Below are 12569 nucleotides of genomic sequence, written 5' to 3'. Positions count from 1 at the left end.
GAAATTGAGATGGGCCCTTAAATATTTTTCCTTGGCTAGCTGGCACGTTGTTAAACTTTATCTGTAGAAGATATTGAAGGGACATTGCAGGAAGAGGGGGTTTTCCTTCCTGGCTCCAGGGTTCTCTCATCAGATTCCTGTAGACCCAGCTCCTGCAGTGCTTTAGCTTCTTCAGTGCATGGCAATTAGTAGCACCCCTATAGGCAGGTTTGTAGCCCAGTGCCTCCAGTGAGATGCTTTCCTGTGACAGACTTTCCCCTACAAACTAGAAGGTGGATATCCAGCATATTCTGCCAGTACAGATCAGGTGACTTTTCTGCCATTTGGTGAGCCATGGCTGGATCTCAGCTGGAGAGGGTAAGGGTGCAGGAACTCTTCCTTGAGTGATCTGTTTTTGCCCTTGGAATATCTGCTTTTCCTACATTCCTTAAAATTATCTTTCTTTCTAGCCTATTTCTTGTTATAGTTAATAATTTGTTCATATTAAACTTTCAAATTATCTGGTTTCTGTCTCCTGATAGGACCCTGATTGATATTAATAATAAATGAAACATTAACATTCCCAGTTGTTCTGAGAAGTTTAAATGTTTTATATAAGATGAAGCTGCAGATTTTCAGAATTTTTGTGTTGAATAGATTTACTGTTATCTATGATTAAAATACATGTTAAGACAATATGTAGATTGTGATCCTGTTTCTGTTTTTTTTTTTTTTTTTTTTGTATTTTGTATTTTTATTTTTCTTCTGAGATGGAGTTTTGCTCTGTCACCCAGGCTGGAGTGCAGTGGCGCGATCTTGGCTCACTGCAAACTCCACTTCCCAGGTTCACGCCATTCTCCTGCCTCAGCTTCCCAAGTGGCCGGGACTACAGGCACCCGCCACCACGCCTGGCTAATTTTTTGTATTTTTAATAGAGACGGGGTTTCACCATGTTAGCCAGGATGGTCTCGATCTCATGACCTCGTGATCCACCCACCTCAGTCTCCTAAAGTGCTGAGATTACAGGTGTGAGCCACCACACCTGGCCATCCTGTTTCTGTCTTAAAAAATTGGTGTGTGCTGGTTCCAAGATGGCCGAATAGGAACAGCTCCAGTCTACAGCTCTCAGTGTGAGCGATGCAGAAGATGGGTGATTTCTGCATTTCCAACTGAGGTACTGGGTTCATCTCACTGGGGCTTGTTGGACAGTGGGTGCAGTCCATGGAGTGTGAGCCGAAGCAGGTTGGGGTGTTGTCTCACTAGGAAAGTGCAAGGGGTCAGGGAATTCCCTTTCCTAGCCAAAGGAAGCCGTGACAGATGGTACCTGGAAAATCAGGACACTCCCTCCCTAATACTGCACTTTTCCAATGGTCTTAGCAAACGGCACACCAGTAGATTATATCCCGTGCCTGGCTCAGAGGGTCCCATGCCCACGGAGCCTTGCTCACTGCTGGCACAGCAGTCTGAGATCAAACTGCAAGGCAGCAGCGAGGCTGGGGGATGGGTGTCTGCCATTGCTGAGGCTTGAGTAGGTAAACAAAGCAGCCAGGAAGCTCGAACTGGGTGGAGCGCATCACAGCTCAAGGAGGCCTGCCTGCCTCTGTAGTCTTCACCTCTGGGGGCAGGGCATAACTGAACAAAAGACAGCAGAAACTTCTGCAGACTTAAACGTCCCTGTCTGACAGCTTTGAAGAGAGCAGTGGTTCTCCCAGCATGGAGTTTGAGATCCGAGAACAGACAGATTGCTTCCTCAAGTGGGTCCTTGACCCCCCGAGTAGTCTAACTGGGAGACTTGTCCCAGTAGGGGCCGACTGACACCTCATACAGCCGGATGCCCCTCAGAGACGAAGCTTCCAGCAGAAGGATCAGGCAGCAACATTTGCTGTTCTGCAATATTTGCTGTTCTGCAGCCTCCACTGGTGATACCCAGGAAAACAGGGTCTGGAGTGAACCTCTAGCAAACTCCAACAGACCTGCAGCTGAGAGTCCTGACTGTTAGAAGGAAAACTAACCAACAGAAAGGACATCGACACCAAAACCCCATCTGTACGTCACCATCATCAAAGACCAAAGGTAGATAAAACCACAAAGATGAGGAGAAACCAGAGCAGAAAAGCTGAAAATTCTGAAAATCAGAGTGCCTCTTCTCCTCCAAAGGAATGCAGCTCCTCACCAGCAACGGAACAAAGCTGGACAGAGAATGAATTTGATGAGTTGAGAGAAGAAGGCTTCAGACAATCGGTAATAACAAACTTCTCTGAGCTAAAGGGGGATGTTTGAACGCATTGCAAAGAAGCTGAAAACCTTGAAAAAAGATTAGATGAATGCCTAACTAGAATAAACCGCATAGAGAAGACCTTAAGGGACCGGATGGAGCTGAAAACCATGGCACAAGAACTATGTGATGCATGCACAAGAGCTTCAGTAATAGTCGAATCAAGTGGAAGAATTATCGATGATTAAAGTCAGGAAATAAGATAAGAGATGAAATGAGAAGAGAAGTTTAGAAAAAAATAAAACAGAACAAAGCTTCAAAATGGGACTATAGCAAAGAAAGACCAGTCATACGTTGAACAATACCTGAAGAAGTGGCGGGAATGGAACCAGAGTTAGAAAACACTCTTCAGAATATTATCAGGAGAACCAAACCTTAAGGCAGACCAACATTCAAATACCAGGAAATACAGGGAATGCCACAAAAGATGCTCGGAAGAAACGCTCAAGACACATAATTGTCAGATTCAACAAAGAAGTTGAAATGAAGGAAAAAGTATTGGGGGCAGCCAGAGAAAGGTCAGTTCTTACAAAGGGGAAACCATCAGACTAACAACAGATCTCAGCAGAAACTCAGAAGCCAGAGAACAGTGGAGGTAATGACTAACATTCTTAAAGAAAAGAATTTTCAACCCAATTTCATATCCAGCCAAATTAAGCCGTGAAGTGAGGAGAAATAAAATCGCTACAGACAAACAAATGCCAGGAGATTCTCTGTCACCCACCAGGCCTGCCTTGCAGGCTCCCTGAAGGAGGCACTAAACATGGAAAGGAACAGCGGTGCCAGCCACTGCAAAGGCATTGCCAGGTGTAGACCTGCTAGGAGGAACTGCATCAACCAGGCAAAATAACCTGCCTAGCGTCATAATGAAGCAGGATCAGATTCACACATAGTATACAAATGTAAAATGGAGGCTAAATGCCGAGAGGCACAGAAAAGACACAGACTGGCAAGTGGATAAAGAGTCAAAGACCCACATCAGTTTCCTGTATTCAGGAGACCCATCTCACATGCAGAGACACACATAGGCTCAAAATAAAGGGATGGAGGAAGATCTACCAAGCAAATGGAAAATGAAAAAAAGCAGGGGTTGCAATCTTAGTCTCTGATAAAACAGACTTTAAACCAACAAAGATCAAAAGAGACAAAGAAGGCCGTTACATAATGGTAAAGGGATCAATTCAAGAAGAAGAGCTAACTATCCTAAATATATGTACACCCAACACAGGAGTACCCAGATTCATAAAGCAAGTCCTTAGAGACCTACAAAGAGACTTAGACTCCCACACAGTAATAATGGGAGACTTTAACACCCCACTGTCAACATTAAACAGATCAATGAGACAGAAAGTTAACAAGGATATCCAGGGATTGAACTCAGCTCTGCACCAAGCAGGCCTAATAGACATCTACAGAACTCTCCACCGCAAATCAACAGAATATACGTTTTTCTCAGCAACACATCACACTTATTCCAAAACTGACCACATAGTTGGAAATAAAGCACTCCTCAGCAAATATAAAAGAACACAAATTACAATGAACTCTCTCTCAGACCACAGTGCAATCAAACTAGAACTCAGGATTAAGAAACTCACTCAAAACCACTCAACTATGTAGAAACTGAACAACCTGCTCCTGAATGACTACTGGGTACATAATAAAATGAAAGCAGAAATAAAAATGTTCTTTGAAACCAGTGAGAACAAATACACAACATACCAGAATCTCTGGGACACATTTAAAGCAGTGTGTAGAGGGAAATTTATAGCACTAAATGCCCACAAGAGAAAGGAAAGATCTAAAATTGACACCCTAACATCACAATTAAAAGAACTAGAGAAGCAAGAGCAAACACATTCAAAAGCTAGTAGAAGGCAAGAAATAACTAAGATCAGAGCAGAACTGAAGGAGATAGAGACACAACAAACCCTTCAAAAAATAAATGAATCCAGGAGCTGGTTTTTTGAAAAGATCAACAAAATTGATAGACTGCTAGCAAGACTAATAAAGAAGAAAAGAGAGAAGAATCAAATAGACACAATAAAAAATGATGAAGGGGATATTACCACCAACCCCACAGAAATAAAAACTACCATCAGAATACTATAAACACCTCTATGAAAATAAACTAGAAAATCTAGAAGAAATGGCTAAATTCCTGGACACATACACCCTCCCAAGACTAAACCAGGAAGAAGTTGAATCCCTGAATAGACCAATAACAGGCTCTGAAATTGAGGCCATAATTAATAGCCTACCAACCAAAAAAGTCCAGGACCAGACGGATTCATAGCTGAATTCTACCAGAGGTACAAAGAGGAGCTGGTACCATTCCTTCTGAAACTATTCCAATCAATAGAAACAGAGGGAATCCTCCCTAATCCATTCTGTGAGGCCAGTATCATCCTGTTACCAAAGCCTGGCAGAGACACACCAAAAAAAAGAGAATTTTAGACCACTATCCCTGATGAACATCGATGCAAAAATCCTCAATAAAATACGGGCAAACCAAATTGAGCAGCACATCGAAAAGCTTATCTTCCATGATCAAGTTGGCTTCATTCCTGGGATGCAAGGCTGGTTCAACATACGCAAATCAATAAACATAATCCATCATATAAACAGAACCAAAGACAAAAACCACATGATTATCTCAAAAGATGCAGAAAAGGCCTCTGACAAAATTCAACAGCCCTTCATGCTAAAATCTCTCAATAAACTAGGCATTGATGGAACGTATCTCAAAACAGTAAGAGCTATTTATGACAAACCCACAGCCAATATCATAAAGAATGGGCAAAAACTGGAAACATTCCCTCTGAAAACTGGCACAAGACAGGGATGCCCTCTCTCACCACTCCTATTCATCATAGTGTTGGAAGTTCTGGCCAGGGCAATCAGGCAGGAGAAAGAAATAAAGGGTGTTCAATTAGGAAAAGAGGAAGTCAAATTGTCCCTGTTTGCAGATGACGTGATTGTATATTTAGAAAACCCCATCATCTCAGCCCAAAATCTCCTTAAGCTGATAAGCAACTTCAGCAAAATCTCAGGATACAAAATCAATATGCAAAAATCACAAGCATTCCTATACACTAATAAAAGATAAACAGAGAGCCAAATCATGAGTGAAGTCCCATTCACATTGCTTCAAAGATAATAAAATACCTAGGATATGAAGAACCTCTTCAAGGAGAACTACAAACCACTGTTCAATGAAATAAAAGAGGACACACAAAAAATGGAAGAACATTCCATGCTCATGGATGTGAAGAATCTATATGTGAAAATGGCCATACTGCCCGAGGTAATTTATAGATTCAGTGCTATCCCCATCAAGCTGCCAATGGGTTTCTTCACAGAATTGGAAAAATCTACTTTAAACTTCATATGGAACCAAAAAGACCCCACATTGCCAAGGCAATCCTAAGCAAAAAAGAACAAAGCTGGAGGCATCACACTATCTGACTTCAAACGATACTACAAGGCTACAGTAAACACAACAGCATGGTACTAGTACCAAAACAGAGATATAGACCAATGGAACAGAACAGAGCCCTCAGAAATAATACCACACATCTACAGCCATCTGATCTTTGCTAAACCTGACAAAAACAAGAAATGGGGAAAGGATTCCCTATTTAATAAATGGTCCTGGGAAAACTAGCTAGCCATATGTAGAAAGCTGAAACTGGATCCCTTCCTTACACCTTATACAAAAATTAATTCAAGATGGATTAAAGACTTAAATGTTAGACCTAAAACCATAAAAACCCTAGAAGAAAACCTAGGCGATACCATTCAGGCCATAGGCATGGGCAAGGACTTCATTACTAAAATGCCAAAAGCAATGGCAATAAAAGCCAAAATTGACAAATGGGATCTAGTTAAACTAAAGAGCTTCTGCACAGCAAAGGAAACTACCATCAGAGTGAACAGGCAACCTACAGAATGGGAGAAAAATTTTTACAATCTACCCATCTGACAAAGGGCTAATATCCAGAATCTACAAAGAACTTAAACAAATTTACAAGAAAAAAATCAAACAACCCCATCAAAAAGTGGGCAAAGGATATGAACAGACAATTCTCAAAAGAAGACATTTATGCAGCCAACAGACACATGAAATAATGGTCATCATCACTGGCCATCAGAGAAATGCAAATCAACACCACATTCTCACACCAGTTAGAATGGTGATCATTAAAATGGTGATCATAGGAAGCAACTGGTGCTGGAGAGGATGTGGAAAAATAGGAACGCTTTTACACTCTCGTTGGGACTGTAAACTAGTTCAACCGTTGTGGAAGACAGTGTGGCGATTCCTCAAGGATCTAGAACTAGAAATACCATTTGACCCAGCCATCCCATTACTGGATATATACCCAAAGGATTATAAATCATGCTGCTATAAAGGCACATGCACACATATGTTCATTGCAGCACTATTCACAATAGCAAAGACTTGGAACCAAGCCAAATTTCCATCAATGATAAACTGGATTAAGAAAATGTGGCACATATGCACCATGGAATACTATGCATCCATAAAAAAGGATGAGTTCGTGTCCTTTGTAGGGACATGGATGCAGCTGGAAACCATCATTCTGACCAAACTATTGCAAGGACAGAAAACTAAACACTGCATGTTCTCACTCATAGGTGGGAATTGAACAATGAGAACACTTGGACACAGGGTGGGGAACATCACACACCGGGGCCTGTCGTGGATTGGGGGGAGGGGGAGGGATAGCATTAGGAGATATACCTAATGTAAATGACGAGTTAATGGATGCAGCACACCAACATGGCACATGTATGCATATGTAACAAACCTGCACATTGTGCACATGTACCCTAGATCTTAAAGAATAATGATAAAAAAATATTGGTATGGATGTATGTGTGGGTTGTGTTGCTAAATGCCTAGAGGAAATTCTGGAAGGGTATACAGAACCCTCTGGACAGGGGAGAGGGATTAAAGGAATGATGAAGTGGGACTTTCCTTTTTTTATTCTTTATATTTTTATATTTTAAAATACACTAAGTATTTGTAACTTTCATAATATTAGGATAAATTCTTTAATTTTTGTGCCTTTTGGTAATTTTATTTTTTTGGTAAAGTTTTATTTTTTTTTATTTTTTTTTTTGATAGAGAGTCTCACTCTGTCACCCAGGCTGGAGTTCAGTGGTGCAATCATGACTCACTGCAGCCTGGAACTCCCGCGCTCAAGCAATCTTTCTGCCTCAGTCTCCCAAAGTGCTGGGATTACAGGCAGGGAGGCCAAGGAAGGAGAATCACTTAAGGCCAGGAGTTCGAGACCAGTCTGGGCAACATAGTGAGACTCTATCTCTACAAAAAAAAATTTTTTTTTAATTAGCCAGGTGTGGCTGGGCAGGTGGCTCACACCTGTAATCCCAGGAGTTTGGGAGGCCAAGGTGGGTGGATCACCTGAGGTCAGGAGTTTGAGACCAGCCTGGGCAACATGGTGAAACCCTGTCTCTACTAAAAATACAAAAATTAGCTGGGTGTGATGGTGCAAGCCTCTAATCCCAGCTACTCAGGAGGATGAGGCAGGAGAATTGCTTGAACCCAGGAGACGGAGGTTGCAGTTAGCCGAGATCACCCCATTGCACTCTAGCCTGGCCTGGGCGACAAGAGCAACAAACTCCATCTCCAAAAACAAACAAAAAATTAGACAGGTGTGGTGGCATGCACCTGTAGTCCCACCTACGTCATACCTCTTAGGGACCACAATTGGAGAGTCCCAGTTGTGCAGAACAACACTGAGTCACAAATGTATATTCCTGGTAATCTTCCCTAGCCAGTGTCTCATGATTAAAACAAAAGTAAATATTTTAGGATGCAAGCAGCAAATCTCTAGCAAGTATTGGTGTGATTCAGTAGCCATCGTACTCTGAGAAAGAAGGTTGTCAGCGGGAAGACAATTTGGGCCTCACTGTAGCAAAACCTCCTAACTTGAATCTGCTGGGCACAAGTGAGCCTTGATCTTAATGTACAATAAAACAGCCAAGCCCACAAAGCCCTAGATTGTGGGTTTAAATAATCGGGCTCAGGGCCACTGAAACAGGATGAAAGACATGTTTATGGATTCAGTATTGAGTTCTGGGAGCCAGCAGCCACGTCAGCAGAGGTGGAGTGTGCCCTACCTTTGGGCAGAATCCAAGGCTTTTAATTATAGATAAAGTCACCTGCTTCCTGATTTATGCAAAACACTTTGGGAATGCCAGTTATTGAGCCATCACAACAAGTTAAGCCATTTAAGACACCATTAAGATAAGGAACACCTTTCTGCCTGAAGAAAACAAAATATATTTCCCAAAGTTCCAAACTGGCACAGGCCATTTCCCTATTCCCCTTGCCAAGGCCACCTGTCCTTTTCTCTGCACTGTTGAGTTGTTGAGTGTTCTCTACCTTCCTCCCTCCCCACTTGGTTTTCCACCCCTTCCCTGGACCCAGAATCACTTAAGTGCCTTCCACAGGGCACCTGGCTTACATGGACACTTGAGTGGAAGTTTGCTAAGAATAGCTGTGGTGTTGCCCCTCTGTTCCACAACTGTTCTCAGGACTACATGTGTATTTTTACCCAGTATCACTTCTTTTTAAATGGCAGAAGGTTGGAGCTTCTCAGACAATGTGATTTTCCTGTGGCCTAAACTGCCTTAGGTAAAGCATCGAGACTAAGCCAAAAGTCTATTGCTGGGTCTCTCGGCTCCCTTTCTTTATTATCGCCAGCAACCATACCTTTTCACACGCCTCTGCATTTTGCCTTCCCACTCCACCGTCTCTACCAGGACTCAGTCCCATGTGAACTTGGGTCCTGGGTATGGCAGAGCCTTCCTCATTACACTCTGCCTCCTCGACCCGCTGTTCCCTCCCTTCTTTCCTGTAGGAGAGCTGCTGCTGCGGGGACAGGTGGGAGTAGGTCAGGAAGCTGGATAGAGGCACACATTTCAAAGTTTTATGTAAAAAATTTGAGTTAGTGGAATTACCAGAACTAGGAGTGAAGCCTTAGCAGGTAGACCTTTCAGAAATAGTGAAAATGAGTCCCAAAATCTCAGTGGTGAATTTTTCTGAGAAATGTTACAGAAACATAAAGTGACAAATTTTTGTCTTTATCTTGATAAGATAGATTAGTAGAAATTGAGAAGAGACTGTCCAGTTTTTTTCTGTTGCTTATTTGTATAAGCCCAGTACATTGATGGACTATATTGGAGTCCCTAAGCAAATGTCTGCAGGGACTAGGCAGTTAATACAGCAAACTTCAGAGGCTCATCTGCTTTAGCCAGTTCTTGCCTCGGTATGTTGGAATCATTGTTGCCACATCTGATTTTTCAAGAGAAGCTTTAAAATCCAATTTGTATGTGTGTATGTATGAATATGTATATGAGAAAGCTTTCAGTTTTAAAATGTTGGCTCAAATTTTTAAAAAGCAGACCAAAGAAGACTTATATTCCGCCTTTGCTCTAGACTTAGAGAATCTGTTCAGGATAAAGCTTAAAGAAAAGATGACAATGGAAAACAGCCATTGGTCAAGTGTTAAGTACTGACACTTAGGGTTTCCTGAATATAGTAGTGAGTGCTACTTTAGAAGAGATTCCCTCTAGTTCAAATGCAGTTACCGTCTCCATATACATGCTAGCAACTCACAATTTAAATTCTCTTTGACATAATTTGTAGGGTTCAATCTCCCTCATCCTTCTTTTTCTTTCTTTTCTTTCCTTTCTTCCTTTCCTTCCCTCTCCCCTCCCCTCCCCTCTTTTTGTTTTTAAGAGATGGGGCTTTACTATGTTGCCCAGGCTGGAGTGCAGTGGCAATCCACAGTGCGATCATAGCTCACTGCAATCTCGAATTCCTGGCCTGAAGCTATCCTCCAGCTGTAGCCTCCCGAGTAGCTGGGAATACAGGCATGCACCACTGTGCTCAGCTCTGCCCTCCCTTTTTAAAGATCAGACTGAAGTTTACGTTTTTTGTATCCATAGGGCTGACTTTGCTCAGGAAATTTACAACTTACCTAATTTGAACGCAGCTGGCCAAGTCTGTCTTTCCCTCCAGGAATGTGCACACTTGTGTTCAGACAATTTAGCAGGTTGGGGTGTGGAGGAAGACAGATGAATAGTTAGGAGCTTTACTCCAGCTTCTAGCTGGGGATTTTCTAAGATACCGTCATCAGAAAAGGAAATATAGCCCAAAGTTGCACCTATATGGAAGGACCTCATCCTGCAGGTGGCAAAAATTTCTAGTATGCCTGTTAGAATGAGTTTCCTTCCTGAAACTAATGGGAGAGCTAGAATTTAAACCTATGTCATTCCCTGGTAGGTAATCAGAAATCAATTGGAAATTCCTGCTTGAAGAGATAGCTATTCTTGCCCCACCTCAATCCTTCCAGCACAGATTTGGGAGATACCACCCTTCCAGTGGAGGCCTAAGTGGCCAGTGCCCCCACTCACCTTCTGAGGCATGTAGGGCTGCACAGACAGCCAAGGCCATGATGGCAAGTCCTGTCTGCTGCATTCCTGCCTGCCCTACTGGCACTGACAGCAACACAAGTAAGGCTGTTCAATCAGGAAATGAGGCTAAAAGTGTCCTTGGGCACAGAGAAAGTGTAGAGGAAAAGTAAGCCAGGTGGCCCCGCCCTGGGAGGTGTTCAGGTATCTGTTTCTCATGTTTCTTTCCTTAAGGCCAGCTCCTCCCCGACTTATCAAGCTCCTAACTTGTGTTCACCCTGCCTGGGGGTCAGGGGATGTCAGTGGAGATCTGGCCGCTGGCAGGGTCACTGTGAGTTGGGGTGTGCATCAGAATCATTTGGGAAACATTTTTAAAAAATCAGTCTACATGACTCTCCCCTTTCCCTGATTTGTAAATCAGAACTCTCGGGTAGGAGACCAGTCATTTGAAGCTTGTAAAAGCTCCACAGGTGATTGTAATGGACACTTGAGGCCCATTGCATAATCAATTTTTAAGTAGCTTATGGAAACCATGAGTTTCTGGGGACAAGGGTGACAAGTCATAAAAAAATTATCTTTGTGGAAAGATACGGAATTATCAAAGCCCATTCTGGTCTTGGTTCACAGCTAATCCAGGGACTTGGAAAGCAAAGGGACTCCTTGGGTTGTTAGCATTCTCCCTTTCATCCACAGCTTCCTGGGGGCACTAGAACGGGATCGTGGGTTGGATAGTGGTTACTAGAAGACAGTTGCTATAACATATAGAACCAAAACTATTAAAGCACTCATGAAATTACCACCACTGAAATTACAACCTTATGGGAGGGTATTATGTTACCCTGGTGCTAAAAAGCAAGCCTGACGTCTACCCACAGGAACCTGTAAACCACTACAAACCCTATGCCATGTCATTTTTTTTACTAAGTTTTTGTACTAAGACATGAATAAGAGGAATGCTGGGCACATCAGTTTCGTTTGGAGTGAGAGAAAAACTGAACCATGGGATTCTTGTCTGGAGAGAACACAGGACAATTTATAATTATGGGGCATGTGTCTGTGTTTGAGAGGGGTGCTAACTAGGCAGACACTGACCACCCATAAACTAGGAAGGAGTCCCAAAGCCGTGGATTCAGATGAATAACTTTGATTACCTAAATATTTTTCTCCATGCACGGGGACTCTGCAAAAGAAAATGAGGAGACAGAAATGTGTGCCATTAGGGCCCAGAGGATAGTTGAGCCATAGGATGAAACAGTTGAGGACCTAAAACTATGTCTGGTTTTGTGTTTTCCGTTTATGAAATGGTCCTGGCTAAGAATATCTAGATGTAACCTTTTAGGAAAAAAACTTAAAAAAAATTACCAGGAAGAACCAGAGAGTTTTTACTTTAAAAAGAAGCAAATTGTAAATCTCGAATGATCATAAAAATACCTGCTGCCATCCTGCACTGGGTAAAATGACCTGCTTGGATTAGGAGGATGAAGATTTCCAAAGAGTAACAATTCACAAAATAAAATTAAGCCACTGAAGCTTGCTTGAATATTTGTCTTGGAAAATTAGCATATCGATGGAATATATATATACACAATAATTATTATTATTTTGAGATGAAATTTCACTCTTGTCACCCAGGCTGGAGTGCAGTGGCACAATCTTGGCTCATTGCAACTTCCACTTTCCGGGTTCAAGAGATTCTCCAGCCTCCGCCTCCCAAGGAGCTGGGACTACAGGCACACGCCACCACGACCTGCTAATTTTTGTATTTTTAGGAGAGACAGGGTTTCACCGTGTTGGCCAGGCAGGTCTCGAACTCCTGCCCTCAAGCGATCTGCCCACCTTGGCCTCC

General features: G+C 42.5%; 1 protein-coding gene across 2 annotated transcripts in view; it reads right to left on the bottom strand.

Moving 5' to 3' along the window:
* The window catches only part of CCL28 (C-C motif chemokine ligand 28), a 32199-nt gene extending 19852 nt beyond the window's left edge, over positions 1–12347 (bottom strand). Inside the window, exon 1 of one of the 2 annotated variants that reach the window (XM_021939351.2) lies at positions 10727–12347. In XM_021939351.2, the coding sequence (XP_021795043.1) occupies positions 10727–10790 (64 nt within the window). In that variant the 5' untranslated portion in view covers positions 10791–12347. The remainder of the gene's footprint in view (positions 1–10726) is intronic. The other variant, XM_003899636.5, reaches the window with a different exon arrangement.
* Positions 12348–12569: the final 222 nt, after the last annotated feature.

The sequence above is a fragment of the Papio anubis genome, chromosome 5, assembly GCF_008728515.1.
Source record: "Papio anubis isolate 15944 chromosome 5, Panubis1.0, whole genome shotgun sequence".
Lineage (NCBI taxonomy): Eukaryota > Metazoa > Chordata > Mammalia > Primates > Cercopithecidae > Papio > Papio anubis.
This window is presented reverse-complemented; position numbering and strand designations above follow the sequence as displayed.